The following is a 27,998-nucleotide window of genomic DNA, read 5'->3' as shown; positions in this document are numbered from 1 at the left end:
CAATGTTACAAGCCATCAATTTGAAGGAATCGGGCGGGAAAGTGTTTCCATTACTTCTATAGCCTATAAGTTTACTAATGCAACTTTTAGACTGGCTAAAATCAAGAAGCAGGTGCTCATGAGCTAGTTGTGATCTTGACTTCAAAGGAAGCATGTACTGACTCTCTCATTCTCTCACATGACATTTCAAATATTTTCTCATAAATATACCCGAGTTGCTGTTGGTTTTACTATCTTTTAAGATAGTATGTCAGTTATAATTGTAATTTTACAAAGAAAAGTACAAAGAAATATTAGAAAAGACATGTATAATCCAAAACAGTTACTGCATCTTTGATCTCAGTAAGTTAACATAAATATTTGAAGCATTTATACTAAGAATTATAATTTCACAAAATAAAATAAATTTATTTATTAGAAAAAAAAAATTTGTATAACTTGGCAAAGTTTACAGGTGTCTTGCAAAATAGGCCCCACAAGGGGTTGTAAATAGTATAGTCTTTTTCAACTTCTCGTAGAAAGTAGGGAAAATTTTTTCTAATTTTTTTATGACTTGTGTATTTGCATGTCTTCCTATTTCCATTGTGTGTTTTTTCTTAAATTAGCTAACCTCAAATTTTACCTGGCCTGGGGTGCTACATATTGATTTTTTCAGCAGGCTCAAAGGTTAAGAATAAAAATTATAGGTTAAATATAAAAAAATAATTTAATTTAAAAGTTTGTGTACTGGAATAAAATTTTGAGTGGGGGCACAAGCAAATGCATAGTAAATGTATTACTGTGCATATTTCAATGTCTGTCTGCTATGCAATGCATCAATACATGTGTCTCCATACTTATAGATTTAAGCACTCTTCATACTACTATCGGAGCTGAGTGAGCACAAGATAATGCTCAGTTTGAGATTATAGGAATCAATTAATACTAGAACTGTGAAAAATATGTACAGTAATGCTTATTAACACAATGTGATGAAATGAAAGTTCAGTACAAAAGTAGTATGGCTTTCTAGAAGGGAATCCCTCAAGCAATGGGCACATTCAAATATAGACTACCCTTGGTTCTAAAGGTTCCAATTATGAGGGATTTTAATGTAATAATAATAATGCTAATAAATAATACTGATGATATTTGAATAAATACTAGTAATGCCACTGCATGATGAAGTCTATCAATGTACATGTACTGGTAGTCAATGGTGTCTAGGTAAACATTAATCTACTCGATATCTCAAATATGTATATAAGATCTGGTTAATATATTTCAACCATTTTTGGGAAAAAAAGTGGGGGTTATTATGCCATCACATACAGTATGTAATTCATTTATCACAACCATTTCCTCTCTTCATTTGTCCCATGGTACTTCAATTGGTGTCAGAAGCACAAATGTTTCTCTCAATGGTGTACTAAGCAGAATCATCTGGTCCAAGAAGCCAGTATGCTGGAATCTGGTTCTTTATTGGAAGCTAGTCTTTTTGTACTTAGCCTTCTTGACTCCCTGTTGAGTTGCTTCAACAGGAATTACAGATTTCTGCTTCTCTTATGGCTTTCTGTGATTTATTAACTCTCAAGTGCTTCTTTGTTTGTCATTTATTGAGTCCTTCATTTGCAATGTAGTAAAGAGATCTCAGCCTTGCTTCTTCCTAAAATCAATGCCTTCCTTCAGGGTTGATTTCTTCTCTCAAAAGGTCTGTGAGGTCCTCATAGCATGAGTGAGAAAGCCCAGGATGATCAAGTTTTCATGTTTCTAACAATCAAGCTCCCTAAATTACACTCCCCACAAGCTGAGCTCAGCAGCTTGGATTGTTTTCACTCTATAGTCCAAAGTTGGCCTAAGTAATTTCAGCCGGACATACTTGGAGGCTCGAGTAGTCAATGGGACTCAGACAATTCTCATCACTATATTTTTCTGGCCATAGTAGAAATGGTTTCTGAATCTTTGGTACTCACTATTCACAGTTATGATTGCTTCTCCTGATGAGAGAGAGCAAAGCTCTACATCCATTTTTCATATTTGTATGTTCTATTTTGTGGAAGTTTGCTGGCCAAGTTCATAGCATCTTGGTCTGTTATGCTTAATAATAAAAAAAAAATACCTAAAATATCTTAAAAACAAACTTTACCTCAAGGATACAAGCAAATATCTCACATCACAGTATCTCTTCTTCTCTATCTGATTGGGAAAAGATATATCTATATTTATGGGTGAAGTCTCAACATTAAATGGAAGATGAACTATCAGACAACAGGATAATTCACAGAACAAAAAAATATTCAAATGATTGAAATGAATAACTGTTTTCATATTTTTCTTCCTGAAAATCCTCATATAATACTCAACCTCCAGAACAAAAATCAAAATAGGTTTATTTCCTAAACATATTCATACGATGAAAAAATTAGAAATAACCTCACTGAATTAACTAAGTCCTTATGAAAATAATGCAGAAGTTGTAAAACTTACCAGTCTGCACTGGCAGACCAGTGCTGCTGGCAACTGATGAAGTGGTCTGCTCACTCAAGTTGTCCTGAAGTACAGTTAACGTTACCAAAAGATCTTCTTCACTAAGAGAGACCTGAAGAAGAGAACTCTGGTTAGAGCAGCTGATTTCCACACATTGAATTTTAAATCACTTTCACTACTGCCTGTCCAGATCTAATGAGTGGATTAGCATTCTTAATGGCTTTGGCGTAAATTTTACAGAGTATGATGAAGTTTTCATAATAAAACTAATATTGTAATACTTACCTGAACACCTGAATTAGCCCTGGTCACTGACCAGCCTGAACTGTATCCCCCACAGATTTACCCACAAAGTGGGTAATTTTAACTGTCAGCACTACCAACACTGCAGGTAAAATCTAGTCAAATGAGTTACCCGAGGTCCCGTTGGCAACGCTGCTACAAATACTGGCTGCTAATGGCTAACAGCCTCAATTGAGTCATTCACTATCAAATTGAAGTGGGGAGGAGGGTGGGAATCATTCAGGTGTTCAGGTAAGAATTACAATATTAAGTGTTATTACGAAAACTTCATATTGCACTACACTCCCTGAACACCTGAATTAGCCTGATTAACAAAATTTTAATGGAGGTGGGATCAATCTAATTCAGTCCAACCTGTCCACAGAGCATAAGCAGGTAACTCATTATCAACCTACCATGTGTAAATGTATGTGTGCTCACCTATTTATCTGACTCGGTAGGTGAGGATGCTGACAGAGAAAGTACCCCAATGTCATTGTTGAGTCTAAGGTACCATCTGAGTCAGAGGTGTCTCCCATGTTGTATTCTATACCTCTCATGCATGGAGGAAAAGCAAATTTCCTCACCTAGTTGTCCAATTCGGTATGTGAGCATGCCCGGAGAGGAAGTACCCCAACATCAGTGTTGAGTCTAAGGTACCCATTGTGGCAGGATCACAAGCTTAAAAATAAGTGGGCAAAATCCCCCCCCCACATAAACCTAATCAATCCAGCTACCAAACTCACACTCAGTCACACTTTCCTCTTGACACTACCGAATACATGCAGGAAAACTGACCTACCTACACAGAACAAAAAAAACCAACACATGTACTCACCCAACTCCAGATACTCTGGGCTATACAGTGCTGTCTGCCGGTCAAGGTTGCGGCGATACCAACAACAGCACAGACAACAATCAAGAGCCACAACCCACAACCCAACAACAACACAACACCCAAGGACCACAACCCCACAACTCAACAACACTACAACAAACAGGAAAAAACCACAACTCAGCAACAACACAGCAAACAAACAATACCTATGGACCACAATCCCACAACTTAACAACACAATAACAAACAAGGAATACAACCACAACAAAAGACCACTGCACAAACAACCACTAACAACACACAAAAATCAACAACACAACAAGCCAACACACACATCCACTAACAACACCAAGAAATCACAACAGCTCACCAACAACAACCACAAAAACTCACATATAACTCAACAAAAACTCATAAGCACAACAAATCCAACAGCACAGGCACAACAACTCTAAAGCAAACAATACCAAACCTAACAACACTAACCAACAAATCAGTAACACACAACTTAACTGACTATAGCTATAAATGCCTTCACAGACTGCTGCCAACACTACTGACTATCCTAGGTTCTGCCTAAGACTACTCAAAAACTGACTCCAAGACACAGAACTCTAACAACTAATTCTAGCTGCACCAGCAGGCAACCCAGAACTCACCAACAGCCAATTCAATCGTTAACCATCCAACCACCAATTACCCTCTCTCTCTCTCTCTCTCTCTCTCTCTCTCTCTCTCTCTCTCTCTCTCTCTCTCTCTCTCTCTCTCTCTAGGACGTTGTCAAATGGAACTCCCATAACTCCTCCATAGCATGAATCTGAAGAACCTCTCATGTATGGAGGGGAAACGGTAAACCTCCCATGTGGCTATCCAGCCTCTCATGTATGGAGGAAAAGTTGAGTGTGCAGGACATTCGAGTTCTCTACTGCTCACTGACGTAGATGGCTGCGCTGACTGCTGAAGAAGTTCAAGTTATTCCAACATGACCATCAGGATCTGCCTAACCTCAAAGGCCTAAAAGAACAATACACTCAGTCTACACCCTGACCAACAGAGACTTAAGTTCATTTAGACTATTAGACTACCACTGACTACCTAAGACCCCAACACCCTAACGATACCAAGCTAAATATAAATTGAGTTGGTCGCAACAAAAGGACCCAGTGGGTAACCTTTCTCAGAAGAAAACTAAAGTCCCTAAGGTGGAGCATTGTGAAACCCAACACCAACTCCCAAGTAGTCACTTCGAAGATTGCCGACACCAAAAAATTCCTCCAGAAAGCCGGAGTAGCCATCTCCGATGTTATGCGCTCTTGGACGCGAAGAACAAGTCGAAAGCTCCGAAAGCAATGAAAAACCATCTAATGCTTGACTAAAAACCTCTCGCAAGAAGAAACTAGTTGCCTTTTGGAAAAGGAACGAGATTGACTCCTAGGGGAAACAAATAAGGTTCTCAGATGAGGAAGTTTCTCAGTACTTGACAAATAAACTTTGAGAGATCAAACCAGACACAGCAGCATTTGAGATCTGTCACCTCCTACACAATCATCCAACGATGCTGCTGCAACTATTTATGATGACGACGACACATAATTGACCATCGAGGAGACATCATGCTCTTTAAAACTGTTGCAGAGCACAAGAGACGCCCTCAAAAGAACCTTTTTATGAATGTCCAGTTGGTGAGACAGACGACGATTGAAAAAAAAAAGAAGTCTCTTCTTCTTGACAAAGAACGTTGTAAGCCAGCCAAAATGTTAGCCTGGTATGCAAACCCCATTGAAACCAAAGTGGTGAGGTTGTCACACAATCTAGGATCAGGAGGAGTATACCCACCATATTTGAGAAAGGCCCATCACTCAAATAACATCTACATAGAGTGGGACAAGGCCTCCGACTGGCTGTTAAAGGTGCTTCCAAATGCAAGCCTCACGAGATGTAACCCCTCACAAACAAATCGATGACTGCACCCAAAGAGAGAAGATCCTCAACAGATTCATTGAGTGAAACTCCTTACACTGGTAGGAGGGTTGCTCGCTACTCCATAGAACCCCTTCCGATTAGGAAGCAAGGCTGAATCATGTCTACCCGATCGAATAAGTGATGCTAACCTAGAGCCCGTCTCCCCCAAAGCCTGTTTGACTCGGACAAACTAGACCAGCTTTATTGATGTTTGAAAGACAACTGATTTACAAGAAAACAACATTTCAAACATTGCTTCCTTTGGTTAAGTAGGTTCCTCAGGCACCTGAACTGTGGATAGATAGATAGAATGATAAAGTCCACCATCCGCTTATACTCACTTGCATTTACTGGAGAAAAACTACCTCCGATAACAACTACTCTCCCTCAATAGTATTCTCTGTCAGACTCGTCCGACCGACCGGAACAGGAAAAGAGAAAAGCGACCACCTGCAAGAGCTGCATCAAAACCGGAACTCGCTACACCTGGATGAACGAGACCAGCACCTGACATATTTTGTGGTTGCGCAAACCCTGCATCACCTGAAGACGATGACAAAACTCCTGAGCCAGTCGTATCCGACTGAGTAAACCACACACCATCAAGTGACAATGACGTAACACCTGAGTCAACTGTGCGCAAACCCTTCACCAACTAAAGACGATGACATAACATGTGAGCCAGTTGTATTCGACTGCGTAAACCCCAGACCATCTAGTGATGATGAAATAACACCTGAGCCAACCGCACGCGGTTACGTAAACCCACTTGGACAACCAAGGTCCACCCCTAAAGAACGGAGAAGATGCAACACCCAATCCACCAAACCCTGGCTGAACCAACCCCACACCAGGACTGGTATTCGGAGCTGAAGTCAGATTGATTAGAGGGAAGAAAGGAAGTACTCCTGGATGACCCAAAACCGAAATTGAACCCAAATTAAACACCTAGATGGATGAACAGAAATAGCCGTAGGAAAAGTTGAGACAGAAGTATAAGAAGGGGAAAAAAAAAAAAGGAAGAAGCCAGACTCGGAGTAACCAACGGAGCATCTACTGCCGACGTTGGACAGGAGGAGAACATACCAACTGGTACAGACTCAAAAGTGCATCCAAAGACAAGCTACGAACTGTGGAACCAGTGGGACCGAAGAAAGAAGATTACCAGCTACCTCAGTAAGGAGAGGCTGAGGCCACAACTGGTAGTGATACACTCAACGATGGCGCAGACGAAGCACCACCTGCCTTAGTACCCATAAGAACTGCGGTTCGTCTGCGCCATCATTGAGTGTATCACTACTGGTTGTGGCCTCAGCCTCTCCTTCCAAATTACATCTCAAACACAGTAAAGGATGAAAACAAGTTGTGGAATAACTCTGCAACCTCCTGTGAAGCCTTCAGGCTAGCAGCCTGAGAACCACAGGACATGTGGAAGGTGCTAGGAAGACAGCCCTGCCAAATGTACACCTTCCCTTAACTCTGAAGAGGGAGAGGGAGCTGTCAAAACCCCCACATTACAGGATTGAACTCAAGAAAATTCTTTGCTCTGTAGTGTTAATGGCAAAGAAACAGAATGAGTGAGAGAAGACTCTGAAGCGATCTCTGAAGAATGACCCGATAAAGAAGATTGTGTAAAGACAGTAGGAGAAGTTTATAAGAAATTGGGGCAAAGGAAACTAAGAAGCTGCAGAAGAGGCCTTAGTTTTTAAAGAAAGAAACTAGAACAACTCTGTTTTCCCTCGGATAATCTCCGCAATCAGTATTAAGAAACTCAGGAAAAAAACTTCAAGCCATGGTAATGAATACAGGCAGTACTCAAGTTACAATACTTTGTCTTACGATAATTCGATTTTAGGATGGGCTTAGCAATTAACACCAATAAGATAATACTTTGAAAATACGTATTCCTATATTTTGCACACAGCGGACGCAGGTGGCAGCATGCAATTAAGCAGCGACATAGGCCTAAATACAATAATTTAACTTCTATACCTCCACATTTTTATACTATCTTTAAGTTGAATAAATTTAACCTTTTAACGCCGCAGGGGTATAATAAAAATTGTCTCCCGTATGCCAAGGGGGTCTCAGAGTGAGCGCCGAAGCGGAAAATTTTTTTCAAAAAATCACAGCACGCTTAGTTTTCAAGATTAAGAGTTCATTTTTGACTCCTTTTTTTGTCATTGCCTGAAGTTTAGTATGCAACAATCAGAAATGAAAAAAAAATATCAATATCATATATAAATAATGCAATATATGATAGCGCGAAAACAAAATTTCATATATAATTGTATTCAAATCGCGCTGTGAGCAAAACTGTTAAAGCTAATGAGTTAATTTTTTTCATTGTATTGTACACTAAATTGCGATCATTTTGGTATATAACACATTGCAAAACGATCAAAGCAACACAGAGAAAATATTATCACAAAATGATGCATGAATTCGTAACACGCGGACATAAAAATTTTTTTTTTCAAATGAGTTAAAGTTGACCAAATGTCGAATTTTTTTAATATTTTTTTCTATATGCAAATATTTCGAAAATGAGAAAGCTACAACCTTCAATTATTTTTTTGTATTCTACATGAAATTGCGCACATTTTCATATATAAAACTCTATGAAACGCCTAATATGAAATGGAGCAAATATTACGAGAATGCGACGTACGCATTTCGGAGATTTGTGGTGGAGAATCTGCACGCGGAGGGAAGGAAAGTTTTTTTTTTTAATTCACCATAAATCTAAATATTGTGCTAGAGACTTCCAATTTGTTTCAAAATGAAGATAAATGACTGAATATCACTAGACTGTAAGAGTTTTAGCTTACAATTGCGTTTTTCGACCATTTCGGTAGAGTCAAAGTTGACCGAACGTGGTTTTTTTCTATTTATCGTGATTTATATGCAAATATTTCAAAAATGAGAAAAGTTACAACCTTCAATCATTTTTAGTTGTATTCTACATGAAATTACACACATTTTTACATATAAAACTTTATGTAACAACTAATTTAAAATGGTGCAAACATTATGACAATTGGACGAAAAAATTTCTATTTTTTTCGGAAGAGTTACCAGGCGGACGTAAGGAAATTTTTTTTTTTTTCATAAATTCACCATAAATCGAAATATTGTGCTAGAGACTTCCAATTTGTTGCAAAATGAAGGTAAATGATTGACTATTACTAGAATATAAGAGTTTTAGCTTACAATTGCGTTTTTCGACCATTTTGGTAGAGTCAAAGTTGACTGAAGGTTGAAATTTTGGCACTTATAGTTATTTATATGAAAATATTTCAAAACTGCTAAAAGCTACAACCATGGGTTGTTTTTTAATTGTATTGTGCATGAAATTGCACACATTTTCATATATAAAACTTTATGTAACGGCTAATTTAAAATGGTGCAAACATTACGACAATCGGACGGAAAAATTTATGATTTTTTCGGAAGAGTTACCGCGCAGACGTAAGGAAAAAAAGTTTTTTTCATAAATTCACCATAAATCAAAATATTGTGCTAGACTTCCAATCTGTTGCAAAATGAAGTAAATGATTGAATATTACTAGAATACATATAAGAGTTTTAGTTTACAATTGCATTTTTCGACCATTTCGGTAGAGTCAAAGTTGACCGAAGGTTGAAATTTTGGCACTTATCGTTATTTATATGAAAATATTTCAAAACTGATAAAAGCTACAATCATGAGTATTTTTTTGTTGTATTCTACATGAAATTGCACAAATTTTCATATATAATACTCCATGTAACGGCTAATTTAAAATGGTGCAAAAATTATGTCAAAGTGACAAAATAATTTCTGAGATGTGTCACTGATACTTTTTAGTGTGATAAGAAAGAAATTCGCGCTTGCGCGCCTGCGTAATGATTGTAAACAAAACAACGCCTTGATCCGTGAGCTCCCAGCATCCCCCAAGGAGCGTGATTCAAAAGTTTTTGCCTGGTAGGCCTATAAGTATTTTTCTGCGAATTTAAAAAAAAAACTTTTTTTATCGACGTACCATACGTCCAATCAGCACCTGACAGACAATTTATGTCAACATTTAATACGTACAATTGACGTTAAAGGGTTAAAGAACATTCAAAAGATTGATAAAAGTATTATCTTAATGTTATACTTGTTGTATAAATGTGTACAGCCAAGAAGAACCGAACAAGAAACCAGCTTTGTTTGCTAATACAACCGAACGCAATAATGACATTCGTTTGCCTGTATTTCAATCATTGTATAACAGTATACGTACACTTACCGTAGGTATGATATAAGTGATTTTATGTAAAATAATACCGGTATGAATTATGTAATAACTTTACTTGCTGTGAGATTATCATGGCAATATAAATTCAAATTTAAATGTAATAGTATGTAGCTGAGGCTGATAAAAGTAATATTCTGGCTGCTAATGACTAATATCGTGCATCGGCAACATACTAACATTCTCAAAACTTGATACAAATTCAAACACAGCCGTGGTAAAATGAGAGACAATTTAATCAAAACCAGCGGCATGAAAAAGCTCATTTACTGTTGTTTTCACAACAATGAAATAAATAACGTAAAGCTCATATTACAGATGAAAACACGTAAAAACAAACAGAATCGCTGGATTATGGAGTCTACTAGCGAGAAAAAAAATTCAGTTCACAATGTGGCATATTAAAGTCCAATTTGACTTAAAAACACGTCGTATTATGAAAATTACTTCGTTTTATATAAGTGAAATACTATCTAGATATTCATTTATTCTAAATCGGAAAAAGAACATTCGCCAAAAAGAAGATGGTTATAAGTAATTAGGTTACATCTGGAGCAGAGGAAAATGATTAATCAGCATCTCTTGCCTGTCTAGGCCACGGACCCCTTTACAATAGGGTTGTATGTTGATGGAAAGCTTGTTGTAATGTAATTGAAATGTAATTATATGTGCAAATCTTTATTTCAATTTAATATTAGCCCGGGTTATGACGGGGGTTCCGTTCTTGAGACGCGTTGTAACCCGAAAATTGTCGTAAGCCAGAACATCACCAAAAATGCTGAGAAAACCTTAGTTTTAATGCTTTGGGTGCATTCAAAACTATGTAAACTGCATTCTTATTGCATTTTGCATCAAAAAAACCTTCAAATATTGATTATTTTGCATTTTTGGTGTCATATTTCTTCTCCCAGATGAGTGTTGTAGGCGTCGTAACCCTGGAAATAATTTCTGATGAAAATAATTGAAAAGCGCCTTAACCTCGGAACGTCGTAAGCCGAACCCGTCATAACCCTGGAACTGCCTGTAATTTCAGTTGTTTTGTTTGTTTGTTTGTTTGTTTGTATGGTGCTTTTACGTTGCATGGAACCAGTGGTTATTCAGCAATGGGACCAACGGCTTTATGTGACTTCCAAACCACATCGAGAGTGAACTTCTATCACCAGAAATACACATATCTCACTCCTCAATGGAATGGCCGAGAATCGAACCCGCGACCACCGAGGTAGAGCGCAAACACCATATCAACCACGCCACTGAGGCACTAATTTCAGTTGTAACTGTAATTTGATAACACGACTGGTAATATATATGTAACTGTAATTGACATAAAGCTTAATGTAATTACCCCAAGCCCGACTAACGGAAATTCTTCTGCTAAACGGATGAAGACGTCATGCTAACTATATTATGTCACCTGAGGGAATATTCTTGGAGATCAATGAAAGTACAAAATCCTTATGATTTTCTAATTTATATGGCACAAGACACCATAATTCAGCTTTGTTAAAATGTCAACATACAGTAGTACCTCGAGATAAGAAAGGCTCAACTTACGAAAAACTCGAGATACGAAAGCCAATACGAAAAATTTCAAGGCTCTACATACGAAAAGTTTTCAAGATACGAAAGGTTTCTGAAAGTCCGAGATTTGCCCGGACCACCGATAACAATTTTGAAACTCGCGCGCTGCCAACTGAGTAGACTCGCCACCATCCTCCTGCTCTCCCATTGGTTCCTGATGCTAGTCACCGCCATGAGATCCTTCTCTCCTATTGGACAGCATCCCTCCCATCATGCATCTATGTACGTATACGTGGTGGCGTGCCTACCTCGTCCACTTTGTACCAGCATCGTTATCGTACGCACGCGGTATTCGTTCGGTCTTAACGATTTCGTTTAGTAACGTAAATTCGTTAATGATTTCGTTGCAGTATACGTACTTTATCGTGTTGTGCAAAAACTTTATTGTACTTATACGTAAATTACGTACATGATAACGTAGTCATGGGTCCCAAGAAAGTTGAAATTCACGGAAAGAAGCGCATGCTCTCTTTGGAGACAAAGATGGAGATCATCAAGAAGTATGAAGCTGGTATGCGATTGAGTGTGATTGACAAGGAATACGGCCGAAATCCGTCGAAAATAGTAACCATCCTTAAACAGAAGGATGCCATCAAAGCAGCTACACCGTCGAAGGGCATCACTATTTTGTCCAGCAAGAGGACCCACGTGCACGACGAGATGGAACAGCTGCTTCTTGTCTGGATAAAAGACAAAGAAATCGCTGGCGATACGGTAACCGAGACGGCAATCTCCCACAAGGCCAGCGCTATTTTCGGCGATTTGATTGTGCAGGTGGAAGACGACGGAGGGGAAGGGACATCCATTCAGTGGTGCGGCATGGGGAGGCTGCCAGCTCGGACACGAAAGTGGCCGGAGCATTTAGAAAGACTTTTGACGAGATGATGACCAAGGAAGGCTACAGTTCTCAGCAAGTTTTCAACTGTGATGAGATTGCCCTTTTTTGGAAAAAAATGCCTCGTCGGACATACATCACGGAGGAAGAGAAGAAGCTACCCGGGCATAAGCCTATGAAAGACAGGCTTACGCTTGCACTTTGTTCGAACGCCAGTGGGGATTGCAAGGTGAAGCCCCTACCGGTGTATCATTCCGAGACTCCTCGAGCCTTCAAGGCCCACAAAGTGCTTAAGGAGAAGCTTCCAGTGATGTGGAGGGCTCATGCAAAAGCCTGTGTAACGAGGCTTTGTTCACAGAGTGGGTAAATCTGTGTTTCGGCCCGACAGTTAAGAAATTTTTGGAAGAGAAGCGCCTCCCCCTGAAATGTCTGCTGGTGTTGGACAATGCCCCTCCCCACCCTCCTGGCCTCGAGGAAGATATCCTAGCGGAGTATTCCTTCGTCAAGATTCTTTTTCTTCCACCCAACACCACCCCTCTCCTCCAGCCCATGGACCAGCAAGTGATAGCGAACTTTAAGCAGCTGTACACGAAACATCTTTTCAAGAGATGTTTCGACATCACCGATACCACAAACCTCACCTTGCGTGAATTTTGAAAGGAGCATTTCGATATCGTCAATTGCATCCGACTCACTGACCATGCTTGGCAGGAGGTTTCGAGGCGAACCTTGAATTCCTTGTGGAGGAAACTCTGGCCTGATGCCGTATCCGCCCGAGACTTCGAGGGATTCGACGTGGGCGAAGCTGAAGCTGGTGCTGCAAAGTCAGAAACAGTTGACGATCCCGAAACTGTTTCCCAACCAGATCTTGATGAGATCGTTGCACTCGGCAAGTCCATGGGGCTGGTCGTCGACGAGGACGACATCAACGACCTTCTCGAGGAGCACCAAGAGGAGCTTACGACGGATGACCTCAAGGAGTTGGAAGCCATGCAACATAACGTCGTTCAAGAGGAGTTCTCTAGCAGCGGTGAGGAAGAGGAGGAGGACCCTATGACAACGGCAGAAATTAAGGATGCTCTAGCCGCTTTTCATAAAGTGCAATCGTTTATAGAAAAAAAGACACCCCGAAAAGGCTCACACAGGTCGTAAGCTTGCGCAGTTCGATGACGTTTACCTGAGTCGTTTCAGGAACATTGTGAAAAGTAGGCAGAAGCAATCTTCCTTGGATCGTTATTTTTTAAAGAGGCCTTTAGCATTAGCAGGAGTAAGCAAAAAGGAAGCACCAAGTGATAAAAAACAAAGTTGAAAGCAAAATGGAAGAACCAAGTGATGAAAAACAGAAAGTTGAAAGCAAAAAGGAAGAACCAAGTGAAAAACAGAAAGTTGAAAGTGGTGATGAAGTTGAAATTCTGTATAAAAAAAAAAAAAAAAAACCTACTTAACAGTAAAAAAAGTTAAAAATCAAAAAAAGAAAAAAAAAAATTTAATTTCAGTTTTTTGTAAAGTTAAGTGTTACAGTTTTGTTAATGTGTTTCGTAAATTTTAGTTTATGTATGTTTTCCTTACATTTTTTTTTGTGTTTTCGTAAAGTTAAGTGTACGTACGTACGTACGTACATATCTAACGTTTGCGCTCCTCCTCCTCTGCCGCCACTTTCGGAGATAGCCTCACTCGAAAGGTAAGCTTCCACATTTTACATACAGTATTTCTTGTATACCATGTACACTAATACACTTTATTTACAGGTTAATTTGCATTTTGCTATTAAGTTAGGTATTGAATGGTCCAAATTGTTGTAGTATTTCATTGTTTATAGGTCAATTTAGCTTTATTATGAAATTTACTGGGGTGTTATTGGAGGGCTTGGAACGGGTTAGCCATTTTACATGTAAAATGTGGTCCAAGATACGAAAACCTCATGATACGAAGGGCGCCTCAGAATGGATTAATTTCGTATCTCGAGGTACTACTGTAGTTAAAAAGACCGCCTTCCCGCAAGACAACAAACATTGTATAAGTGGCGAAGAGCTTACTTATGTCCGTCATAGCTAGCCAATCAGGGCAAGAATGAGTTAAATATGGCGACATAAAACTCGTATTCACCATCAGCTGATTCCAAAGCAAATACTGACCGCTATGTTAGTATTCATACTACAATAATATAAGGACACGTATAATACTATTACAGTGGTCCCCCCGTATTCGCGGGGGATGCGTACCAGACCCCCCCGAGAATAGTTAGAACCCGCGAATGTTTGGAACCCCTATAAAAATGCTAAAAACAGCCTATTTTGTTAGTTAAAACTCAAGAAAAACCCACTAAAAACTTTCATACATGGTTTTTTTAATAGTTTTATCACAAAAAATGCATTTTATGATGAAATTCATAAAAAAAACCAGGAATTTGTGGATATTTACCATAGAAAAATACCGCGAATGCGCGAATTTTCCGCGAATAATGCAGGGAAACGTTCCCAAGAGAAATCCGCGAATGTGTGAGTCCGCGAATCTGGAGAACGCGAATACAGGGGGTCCACTATATAATGATGACGTCGGACAGTCTGATTCTCATTATTGTTCGATTACATTTTGTGATGAATTCACACCCATACTGAATTATCTGAAGTCAGAATGCATTGAACCTACAGGATTAGCCAATATTAATAATTACTATACCAATATGTAGCACAGAGTATACTTTAGGCTAGGCTACTGTATATGTATACTATATATCAGTGTATGCTTCGCTAAATGTAGTCAATATTATTCAATTTCTCTTCACACTGAATTATCCTAAGTCAATATACATTGAACTGAGCAAATTAGCTGATATTAAAAATTACCATCCCGTATATACATAGAGTCAAATTGGAAACCTGATCACCAGAATTACCACCATCGCAAGACGAATGAAATTTATCCACAGAAGGAAAAAGAACCTTCAAAGACGAAGGAGCAGTATTCAACACTTCAGAACCTGACAAACCTGAAACCACCATTGAACGACTAACCACGGGCTTAGGAACCTTTTGTTGCAAAGAACTCGAAGCATGAAATAAAACCAAAGATGGCTCTAAAGACGAACTGTCATGCTAGAAACTACAACAGAACCCGAACCAGAAGAAACCTGCACTTCTCTTCCTGAATAATACCTTACCTATTATCCCTACTCGTCTGTATCTGACCTAAATTTACATCAACCTCAGAACTTACATCTTGAAGGGGAAAGGGGAAATCTGCTGCCAACACTACCACTCGGAGGCTTGCGGTTCGCCATGACCCCCGCCACCCATTAGGGCTGGTTCTGGAATAGGCAGGGGGGGGGGGGGGGGGGGTGAAAAAGAATTATTAGAATCAACTATACTACTACTACCACTATCTCTATTCTTAGTTAAATTATTCATCAGGCTAGAAAATAGAATAGACATGCTAGATGATAACCTGTCCTCTAACTTCTTGAATAACTCAAACTCTAACCCTTTCTTATCTACTGACCAAGATATACATCTCATCACATCTCTGACTGGTATTATACTGAATCTTTATACATAAAATAACAAAAAGAATGTCGATCGTGTTTGCGGGTACTCATCCTATGCTTGTAGGGCATGCAGAACCGATGAGCGCCAGTATATCCAGCAGTAGAAGGCTCAATCATCGACTCTAGACGAAACAGAAGCCGAGGCGTTAGCAGACAGCAACATTTATTTTCTAACTTATCTATAGCGAGTCCAAAGTACCGATCCAAAGTCAAATCGGGAGACAAATTACCAAATCCTGTCAATAAAGCGTAGATCCAGGAGAAAAGTGTTTATAACAGTCCAAAGTTGTAATCCGACATCCAAAATACAAACTCTTTAAATGGGGGTTGGGGCTAAATGACCAAATGTTTCCCTGATGTGGGACCAATCTGCACAGCACGGCAAACAAAGAACAACTGAGGTTGTTGGCCACTAGTGGCCGGTATTTGCAGCAGTGTTGCCAACGGGACCTTAGATAACTCATTTGACTAGATTTTACCTGCAGCGTTGGTTGCGCTGACAGTTAAAATTAAATTTGTGGGGATATAGTTAGGGCTGATCAGTGACCAGGGCTAATTCAGGTGTTCAGGGAGTGTATTGCATTATTTTATTTTTTTACAACTTTCAGCACCAATGTTACCTACCACAATGGAATTTACACCATGTTCCTCTAGAAAAGTACACTTTGATTTTCATGAGGATATCACTGTATTCCTAATAGAACTTTCGATGGTCCAGTTTCTGGTTTAAAAGAACTTAGAAATCACTTAGGAATATAGGCAGTCTCAGGTTATTGGCGGACTCAGTTAATGGCGATCCAGTTTTGTGGTGCTTGTCTAGCACCATGAAATCAGCAATTTATGGTGACATAACAGGCAGAGTTTCAGTTATCGGCGCCATAAGGTGCCGATAATAGAGTTATGGGGCCATAACATACCTAACAGAGGCGCCATTAACCAATCAGCGCCATAAATTGCTGAGTTTTGGTTAATGGCGGTTTTCGCTTATCAGCTCCATGCTGAGAATGGAACCCCGCTGATAACTGGGGAATACCTTATGGTATTTCTTTACTTCTCACCTAAATCAACAAATATGAATTGCTTTAGAAAAGTACAGCAAATGTACTTACCTTAATAGGTTTAAGATGAGCTTTAATCTCCAATTCAGGTTTCTGGGTATTCCATGAGATGGTAAGATTGCGACATACCGATATGGTCAAGGATATTGGCTGTAACAACTCATATTCCTGGTCCAATGATCCATTTTCACTGAGCTCAACTCTATAAGAAAAAAATACCATGTTGATTCAAAAAACTTTATGCCCAAGTTGATGTAAAATTCTGAATATCCAAAATGTGAATAACTCAAGTCTACTTAAAGATGCAGATAGTGTATTAACGACATCCATCATATTCAGTTACTACAATGTAAAAGAAATAAGTAAAAACCAACATTTTCTCAAGATACCTAGAAGCACCTTCATATTTTCATAATCCTCCCAGTCACAACAGAAAATGTCTCATTAGTAAGCAACTTAATCCATAATATAAGTACAAGCACTATACTAAACATCAATAAGGGGGAAAAAAATGGAACTGGTTGACACTAATGGAGTATGGGGGTGAGAATACTGGAACTTGTTTTGCTATGAGCACTAACTACAACTGGTTATAGGGAGTGATTTCACATACATTTAGTTGACAGTTCTTAATAATACTATAAGTAAATTATACTATATTATTAAACAAAAATTCCATATGGAGGAATTCAACTTATTCTGTAATGACACACTCTTTTGTAAAATTTTACTTACTGCTTATGAGCTATAAACCTAATTTATCATAAACAACAACAAAATTCATATAATCCAGTAACTACAGAAAGCCCATTTCAGAGTAAAACAAATTATAATACGTACATTAGTGGCAGCCAGCAGGTCACAGAAAGCAACCACAGGTTCCCAGTGGTGGGGCAGATACGAGTTATTTTTTTAGAAGAATCGTGCAAATGATGACACAAGCATCAAATCTGGCACAATTGTTCTCCAAGGGATACTAATCAAATTTGCCCGATTGGCCAATTGAAAATAAAAAATGGCAGCCATTTTTCAAGATGGCTGCAAAAATAACCACCCTAAGTTGATGTTTTGCTTAGAAATATTTGTAGTTGTCCAAACTGCATGATCTAAGTGTGGATTCCTATGTTTTTAAGCCTGCTGATGTATATTTTCTAGTTTATAACATGGTTAAGGCACTGTATTAAAGGAGAGATTATTGGGCACTACCAAGGCACACTGGTGACATCACTGCTGTAAAACTCAGCATGGGGTTCAGTGTCAGCTAAGTAGGAAATTTATGTTGCCAGCGTACTGCAACAACCTACTAGTATCCCAAATGCTGCCTAATCAACCCCAAATCAGTTAGGCAGCCACACCTGAATGGACAAGACATGCCAGCTCGGGAGAGCCGAACCAAGGATAACAGGGTTTTAGTTATCTGGATGATGGTGTACAGATCGCACGGGACTTATGCCACTGGATGAATGATCAGACTAGGTGTATGGCACAGTGCAAGAACCTAGTTGTATCCCATACAGGAAAGCGCCTATTGTATATTACAGGACATAAGAGCCTATTATACTACATGTACAGGGTGGTAAAAGGAAAAACCCTCGACCCTGAACGTTATCATAATCATGGATGCGAACTCTACTGGATGATCATGGAAAACAGATTGGACCAAGTGTTGCCTATGTCAGGAGGTTAAGAAAGAAGATCTAAAATCTCCCCAGGCCAATCCTGCCAGAAGAGGGGATGATGGATATATGAACTTGGCAAAGAATATTCCTCTGTTTCACTCACTCAATGCGCTACCAATCAAGCTAGACCCTGCAAGACATGATGAAGGTTCTGGGATAGAGGAAACGTTGAGAAAAAATAAGGCACAATTTCATGAGGGTTGCAGGCTTCTGTTCAACAACACAAAGTTACACCGAGCTGAAAACAGAGCAAGTCATGTAGGTACTAGTGATGAGGGTAGAAGTAAGATTCCATGAAAGCTCCAAGAAACTAAAACAAAAGAATGCTTCTCCTGCAAAACTGAAGGAGGGGAGCTTAGAGAAGCAATGACAATGCAAGAAAATAGGAGGATAAATAAAAGTGCCAAAACACTCCGTGATACAAAACTTCTCGCCAAACTAAGTGCAGGAGATGTCGTAGCCCAAGAAGTGAAATATCACCCTGGCTGTTTGGTGGCATTGTATAACTGAGAACAGGCATACCTAAAGGTGCAGGAGCAAGAAAAAGCACAGGAACACTGGAAGGATGCATATCCAATCGCTTTCTCTGAACTAGTCACCTACATCTGCGAGATGAAAAATGCCAGTGAGAGGCCACCGATTTTCAAGCTTGCTGATTTGACCAAGCTGTAATTACAAGCAGAGGCTGGAACAGCTTGGTGTTGACTTGCCTGATGTTCATCCTACTTGACTCAAGGATCAGCGGCTTTTGCACATTCCACAGCTGCAAGCTAATTGCCAAGGACGAGAAGTTCTGTTGGCTGTTGAAACTGATGTAGGTTCATTCCTATCAGAAGCATCCCGTTATGGTAAAGTGATCCCTCTAGCAAAAGCCGCTGGGATAATAAGACAAGACATGCTCCGTGAGAAGTCAATTTCAGCAGCTATTTTCATGACAAAGACTTAGAACAGGCTGTGCCACCATCACTGCTTCAGTTTGTTTGCATGATTGAACATGGTGCAGATATCAAGTCCCAACTCCATCATGGAGCCTCAAAATCACACTTTGCTACATCACAACTTCTACAGTACAACAGACAGTGTGACTTGCAAGAATTCTCCCCAAGCACGAGAATCAGTCATACCCTGCATCTCTCAGTGACAGCGGCAAGCTTCATACGTGTCAGAAGTCACAGCTGGTTGAAATTCTTGAAGTGCAAATTGATTATATATTGTATAATTGTTATTGGTATTTTATGCATTGTTGAAATATGGTGGGTGTCCTATATATGGACAGCATGTGGTAGATTCTAGAAGGTGTCTGTTGATGTATTTAAGTTGTGTTGTGACGTCATAGGCTGTGACGTCATAGACAAGATGGCGGCGGCGTCGGCAGGATGTAAACAATAACACGGTGCAGTAGAAAGCACGTGGTGGTTGTGTGTGGTTGGTATGGGAGAGCTCTCTGTCTGGTAGGAGTTTTTTGGGTCGTAAGTCTTGTTGTGCTGTTGTTCTAAGGTGATTTCTGGAGTATACTGGAGTTGGAGAAAGCGTACAGGTGGGTAGATTATTCATTTGTGTAAAGAAATAAAGGGGTTAGGCTAGGCTAAAATTCAAACAAATGAATGTCCCAGTGGAAGAACCAAAGGGAGATACAATCATCATTGAAAGCCCAGCACTTATCAATGCCTCACCTCCACGTACTTCAAAGACATTTAATGACTATGCCAAAGATGGCATCATCCCAAAGGTGGAATCCTATGGTGCTCGGTACAAGCGGGTGGACATAGTCTTTGATGTATACAAGAAATCAAGTCTGAAATCAGACAAGGTCAAAAAGGGGGAAAGGAATCAGAAGAAGAGTGACAGGAACAAGCAAGACACCAGGAAACTGGCAAAGCTTCCTTCGTGACCCCAGCAACAAGACTGAACTGTTTCACATCCTGGCCGAAAAGATGTGAGAAGCAGAAATGACAAGCACAGTCATAATCACAAAAGGAGAGGATGTCATTAGCAACACAGTGAAGTCTCTGGATGCTGTGTTCCCCCGTTGTCACAAAGAAGCCGACAGTCGAATATTTGCTCACGCTAGGGATGCAACAACTGAGGAGCCAGTCTATAATCATCAAGGCTAATGACACTGATGTGGCAGTCATAGCAATATCTGTCCTGCCTTCCTTCCAGAAACTAGGCCTTCAGGAAATGTGGGTTGGCTTTGGCCAAGGAGCCCATATGCAATAGATTCCAGTCCATGAGGTAGTTCCTGAAATTGGGCTTGAGAAAGCTAGAGGGATCCCCTACTTTCACTCATTCACTGGATGTGACATTGTGTCTGCCTTCCATAGGAAAGCGAAGAAATCTGCATGGCAGACTTGGAATGTATTTGATGATATTACTGAAACATTCATCAATCTCAGCCAGCATCCAACATTGATTCATGATCTTGACATGCAGAGGCTGGATAGATTCATTGTCCTTATGTAAATGACAGATCAAGAGCAGCCACTGGTGTGGACAAAGCAAGACTAGATCTGTTTGCCCACAAGCAGAGGCCGTACAACTCAATTCCACCAACACAGGCAGCCCTCAGAGAACATGCAAAGCGTGCAGCCTACCAGGCTGGGATCACCTGGGGCCAGGCAGCCGACTGTAATTCACACATGAGCAGTCCAGCTAAATAGGGGTGGACAAAGAAAGGAGAAGCATGGCAAATACACTGGACAACACTACCACTGATTGCACCAAGCTGTCAAGAATTGACAAAGTGCTCCTGTAAGAAGGTTTGCAAAGGAAGATGCAAGTGCTCTCTGGCAGAGCTTCCCTGCACATCACTCTGCAGCTGCATATGTGAACAGTAGCAGATCAAGAAACAGCAGCACGGTATGCTTAACTTTTAAAATGTGCTAGCCAGGACAAAACTTATGTAAAGAAAGACAAACATCTTGGTGGTCATCTTGAGAAATATCAGAGTGCTTTTTAAACAGGAAAATATAGTTCAGCAGGCTTCAAAACATAGGAATCCACACTTAGATCATGCAAATCAGACAACTACAAATATTTCTAAGCAAAAATGACCAATTTTCTAAGACAATTTGTATTTTTCATAGCTACAAACCTGAGGTCTTAACAATAGGATAAGTTCTAGCGCCTAGCTGGATCCGGTTAAAAAATAGATGAAATAAGGAATCTTGTGATATCTGGCAATGCATGCGTAGATTGGGTGAAGGATGATTGAAGACCATTCACCTCGGTCATGCATCAGTCTTTCCCAACTCAGGATGTCTTAACAAACAAGAGGGGTGGCTAAAGGCAGGCAGTATAATGTTAAAACCTCAGGTTTGTAGCTATGAAAAACACAAATTGTCTTAGAAAATTTTGTCATTTGTTCATACGTGAACAAACCTTCAGTCTTAACAATAGGATAGACTCATACTTGGAGGGAGGTACAAGACACCCTAGACCGGCTGGGGGCCTACCCACCTGTCCAGCTTCCAGAAGAAATGATTTCTGGAAAGGGACTGAAGCCCGTTGAGATACTAGATAAATTAATATCTAACCACTCAGACCTGAGTGATGTACAATGATATCTGGGAGAACCATAGTACAGGGAACCAAAGAGAAACTTTGTCTAATAGCAAACCAACACACCAGGGTTTGTACTACTCTCAACTCCTCCTTGCCTAGGATTGGAGCATATGCTACCGAATAGAGGGTTTGACATTTGGATAATAAGTGACCACACTATCAGTATGACTACCTTACTCGCCTGTATCAGAGCAGTCCAGCGAATAAAGTGTCTATTCCTTAACCCGCCCAAAGGAAGAAGTAAAGGTACAAGAGAAAGGAGACCAGCCAACTCATTCATTCTCTCATACACACAATCATCTTAGGAAAGATACAAAAGTGGCCTGTTAGGGGCGACTATGAGTACACAACCTGTTGGGCAGCCACCACAGTACCCAGGGAAAACATGTCCGCAGATCTGTGGGCAACATCCTTAAGATAGAAAGAGGCGAACATGGACTGGCGTAACCAAGTACCAGTGCTCAGCACTCTATGTACAACAAAGTTCTTTTAGAAAGCCAGAAAGGGACCAATACCCCTAATGTCATGCGCTCTAGCCTGCACAGACATGGTGGTGGAATCATCAGAGACAAGTATGCCTGTCTGATGGCTTCCCTTACACAAAAAGAAATAGTATTCTTAGACACCTCTTTCTTGTACGGCCTGTGCTAACAATAAGTCTATGGCAGCCTGGCCCAAGGTGCCGAGTCCCTTTAAGATAGCACCGCAGGGCCGGGACAGGGCACAACAAAAGCTCTTGAGCATCACCACCCACAAGTCATTCAGTGGTGGAATGGAAAACTAAGTGAACCTGTCATCGTGCACAGAGGGATTTTGGGTCTTGGCCACGAATTCCAGGACAAATTCGAAGGACAACGACCCCCAACCCCTGGTGTGCTTCACCTCATAGCTCAGATCGTGGAGCTCTCCTACCCTCTTGGAAGATGCCAAGGCCAGAAGGAAAACTGTCTTGAGCGTCAAGTTCCTGTCAGATGAGCGACACAAGGGCTCATATGGACTCTTAGTGAAGCTCTTGAGAACCAAGGAAACATCCCACGTCTGAGGCTTGAGCTCTCTAGGAGAACTCGACTGCTCAAACCCCTTAACTAGCAAGGAAAGTTCCCAGGAAGAGGGGAGATATCGATACCTTTGGGGCGTAACACCAAACTCAGGGCTGCCCTATAGCCTCTAATGGCAGAAATGAACAAAAGTTTCTCGTCTCTAAGGAAGATTAAAAGTATACTATTCGCCGAATAGAGGTTGCGAGTGGAGAAAAACCCTGTTACAACACCAATCACAGTAGATCGCTTATTGCCTTGGAACCACGGAGGTCGACTTTCTGAGACAGCTGGACATATGCCCTTCTGAGAAAAGCCTCTTGCTCAGAGGAGAAACTTGAAAGCCTCCAACAGTGAAAAGACAGGGATTTTACTGACTGGTGGAACATTTCCGCATGGGGCTGACACAGGAGATGTCACCAAGCGGGAATCTCCCTCGGAACCTCTGACAACAAATACAGCAGATCTGGGAACCACTCTGCTTGAGGCCACAGAGGGGCTACCAAAGTCATCCTGAGACTCTGTGAACTCATTAGCCTGTTCAGAACTTGATGGATCAAACAGAACGGAGGGAAGGCATACACCTCCAGATTGTCCCAGGGATGTTGGAATGCGTCCTCTACCAATGCTAAAGGATCTGGGGCCATTAAACAGATTATCTCCAGCTTCCTGATGAAGCGAGGCGCAAAAAGGTCCAACATGGGTCTACTTAAAGCCTGGAAAAGCTTGTCTGCTACCACTTGATAAAGTGACATCACTCAGTGCCAAGGATCTGATCCCAACGACTGAGTTTGTCTGCGACCATTCTACCTAACTGCTGACCACCCACTAGTGAACCTTGACGGTCAAGGCGTGAAGTTGACGAGAAACCAGGCCTCCCTGTTTGTTCACATAGGCTACCACCATGGTGTTGTCCGACATGAGAACGACAGAATGACATTCTACCTTCTCCCAAAACTTCTTCAGACCCAGGAAGGCTGCCTCCAACTCCAAGACGTTGACATGTTGCTGCTTGTCCTCCAAACGCCTGAAGCAATGAGGTGTCGCCTACATAAGGCCGCCCAACCTGCGAGGGAGGCGTGTGGTAACAGAAGGAAGTCCGGTGTAAGAGAACACAGAGGGACACCCTTCAAAAGATTCTGGTCATTAAACCACCAACGAAGGTCTTCTCTCACTTCCAGAGACAGAAGAAACATTAACAGGGGTGAGTCCCCTCCCGGAGACCAGAATTCTCCCAGTCTCCATTGCAGAGACCGAAGAAGAAGACACCCATGAGGGACCAGGTTCTTCAGGAGTGACAACACTCCCAGAAGAACCTGCCACTGATGAGCTGACTGATGTGGTTCTGACAGGAAGTTGCACGCTACCACCCGCAACTTCTCCAATCTCTGATCCGACGGGAAAACTATTGCCACTGTCGTATCGATGACCATGCCCAAGTAGAGAATCCTTTGACTGGGTATGAGGTTCGACATTTCCTGGTTGACTACAATGCCCAGTTCCAGACAGAACCGAAGTAGATGATCCTTGTCCTGCAGCAGCTTTTCCCTGGAAACTGCCAAGACCAAGTAATCGTCGAGGTACCTCAGCAAACAGATCCCCTGAGCATAGGCCCAACTTGACATGAGAGAAGACCCTTGTGAACACTTGAGAGGTTGTTGTCAGCCCGAAGCATAGGACTTTGAACTTGAAGATCTTGTTCCCAAGAGAGAAGCGAAGGAATTTCCTGGACGTGGGATGAACAGGGATTTGGAAGTATGCGTCCCTCAAGTCTATCGACAGCATGAAGTCACCTTCCCTCAGGGATGCCAACACCGAACGCGGGGTCTCCATCTTGAACCGTGTCTTTATATAAGATGAAGTGGTTCAAGGTGGATAAGTCGATCACAGGTCTCCATCCTCAAAACGCCTTGAGTACCAAGAAGATGTGACTGTACAACCCCGGAGACGGATGCACCACTTCCTCTATTGCAACCTTCTCCAGCATCTTCTGCACCTCCTCCTGAAGAGCCAAGAACTTCAGAGAATCTGGAGGATATGCCTTCGTGAGCTGCGGTTTGTCCGACAGAGGGGGAGAGAAATCGAATGGCAGTAGGTACCCCACCTGAAGGGTATCTACCACCCATTTCTGGATAAGTTGATCACAGGTCTCCATCCTCAAAACGCCTTGAGTACCAAGAAGATGTGACTGTACAACCCCGGGGACGGATGCACCACTTCCTCTATCGCAACCTTGTCCAGCATCTTCTGCACCTCCTCCTGAAGAGCCAAGAACTTCAGAGAATCTGGAGGATATGCCTTCGTGAGCTGCGGTTTGTCCGACAGAGGGGGAGAGAAATCGAATGGCAGTAGGTACCCCACCTGAAGGGTATCTACCACCCATTTCTGGATAAGTCGATCACAGGTCTCCATCCTCAAAACGCCTTGAGTACAAGATGTGATTGTATAACCCCGGAGACGGATGCACCACTTCCTCTATCGCAACCTTGTCCAGCATCTTCTGCACCTCCTCCTGAAGAGCCAAGAACTTCAGAGAATCTGGAGGATATGCCTTCGTGAGCTGCGGTTTGTCCAACAGAGGGGGAGAGAAATCGAATGGCAGTAGGTACCCCACCCGAAGGGTATCTACAACCCATTTCTCTGCCCCATAACTCTGCCACTTGGCCCAAAGGTCTGCTAGGCAAGCCCCTCCATGGCACAGGAGAGGGAGAGGTGCCTAACCTACCAAAGGCCCCATTACCTCTGCCCTTTGGGCCCCTTCTTGGCCTAAAGGAACGAGAGCGAAAGGGACGTTGACCCTCTGACCAAGGCTGAGTCGAACGGGAAGGCCCTGCCAAACTCTAATTCCTCGATGGCCTACCAGGCGATGATCTACTTGACTACTGCTGGACAGGGGGCGGAGGAGGAGTCAGATGTCTCCGAGGACGAGACTCTGACTTAAGACAGCCTGGTGCACCAGTCTGTCTTTGGTGTCAGGCCGACACTGGCCTATCGCATTCTAATCAGCAGAAGGTTAGCCCATAAATTAACACTGAGGTGAGCCATATATGAAAATGCCTTGCCTCTAGACTGCAACAGATTGGCAAGAGAGGATGCAGTCACAACCCTTCTGGGGACCTGTCAGAAGCTATCTTGGCAAAGACCACAGACCAGAAGTCCAGCCAAGAAACCGTGAGCAACATGGAGGCTGCCATAGACTCCAATGCTGAGGAATCCTGCGGAGACAAGGATGGAGCCACCGGCCATAACTGCTCCAAGGTTAATTCCGGCTTCAGGCGAATGACGTCTGGGTTAAGATGGCGCAACATAAAAAAGGTAGAGTTCGTAGCATAGTACCTCCTAATCCCGAGAGAGGCAGTAGTAGCAGCTTGGCAGAGCCCCTAGAGCGAAGCGACGTTAACCTCAGGGAAGCTGGAAAGAGGATTGGGATCCCGCGTAGCTCCCACCAAGGCTTCCAAGCAAGAAGGAGGGTAGACAACCGAGCCTGAGACCTACTTTCCAAATTGTTGAACCCACGAATGAGATCAACAACTTCCGAAGGAAGACAAAAACTCTTGCGTGTCTCCCTCCTCCTGCTCCAGCAACAGAGACCGATGATGAGAAGGATGTGCAGGCTCCTCTAAGGCACCTTCCTCATTAAAATTAACGGTAGGATCAGCCGCCAAACAGCCCGAAACACCAACTAACCTGTCTGGGCTGGGTACACATGTCAGCTCCCGAGATGAACCCACTATAACACTAGGAACATAACTACGTTCTCCTCCAACAGATGATTCATTAATATGTCCATGAATGGTCACGGGCGTGGCAGACTTACGAACGTGAGTTGGAGAGGAATCCCGAACACTCGGGATCGAAGGAGAATCCTCGAGAATCAAACTCTTAGAAGCATCAGTGAGAGGGGCAGGCAAACACTCCTGCGACAAATAGGACTTGGAGAAGAAGGAGCACTTGCATCATGTACAGGGAGGGGGAAGGTGCAACACGCTCGTGATGTGCATGGACAGGGGAGGTTGCAACCCACTCGGGACGTGTATGGATGGGGAAAGTTGCAACACACCCACGATTCTATGCAGAGGACGAAGCAACCACTGCAGATTACACAATGGAAGACACACTAACACTCTCAGGGGAGGTTGCAACACGCTCGCAATGTGCATGGACAGGGGAGGTTGCAACACACTAGAGACTTGCACGGACGGGGGAAGTTGCAACATGCCTGCGATTTGAGGCAGAGGATGAAGCCACTAATACTCTCCGAAACACCAAGATTCTTGAGAATACGTCCACATATTTCTTCCCTCGTAGGAGAAGAAAGAGCAAAGTCCTTAGCCTTTCAACGCTTGATACGCCGATGTGGGGTAGAGGGGGAAGAGGGAGAGGAAGACAGCACTGGCTTCTTATGTGATCTCTTCGCAGGAGGCGGGGACGAAGCAACATGTTTCCTTCCAGTCCTCCCAACCGACAAGGCAGCCAACTTATCCAAATCAGAGTCCAACCTCTTAAGCACTGCCTGGCATATAACCTTAGAGAAGGCTCTGAAGACATGGAAGGGAGAAGTAGCGAACTGGGCGGCAGAGATGACATCACGACTGAGAGAGAGTGCTCAGATGATGAATGGGAGTGACATCATCAATGGGAGTGACGTCACAAGTGGTATGACGTCATGCCCTCCCCTCGGAGAAGGGGAATCAGACGCCACTGGCAAAGGAATACACAACGACGGATCCCATGACGTCATCAACAGGGCTGACGCCACCCACAGCTTCCCTCCGATTCAAAGAAGTGGCAACAGTCACTGGCGGAGCAATACAAGATGGCTGACCTCGACTACCCACGAAGACAAGGCCGGGAGGAGGGGGGATGGCCTGG

General features: G+C 42.0%; 1 protein-coding gene across 1 annotated transcript in view; it reads right to left on the bottom strand.

Moving 5' to 3' along the window:
• The window catches only part of LOC135216964 (intermembrane lipid transfer protein Vps13-like), an 840,085-nt gene that overhangs the window by 477,858 nt on the left and 334,229 nt on the right, over positions 1-27,998 (bottom strand). Inside the window, 2 exon segments of the mRNA XM_064252490.1 lie at positions 2,467-2,578; positions 16,898-17,048. Coding sequence (XP_064108560.1) covers positions 2,467-2,578; positions 16,898-17,048 — 263 coding nt within the window.

This window comes from Macrobrachium nipponense, chromosome 7 (assembly GCF_015104395.2).
Source record: "Macrobrachium nipponense isolate FS-2020 chromosome 7, ASM1510439v2, whole genome shotgun sequence".
Taxonomy (NCBI): domain Eukaryota; kingdom Metazoa; phylum Arthropoda; class Malacostraca; order Decapoda; family Palaemonidae; genus Macrobrachium; species Macrobrachium nipponense.
Note: the sequence above shows the minus strand (reverse complement) of the source record. Positions and strands in the feature narration are given on the sequence as shown.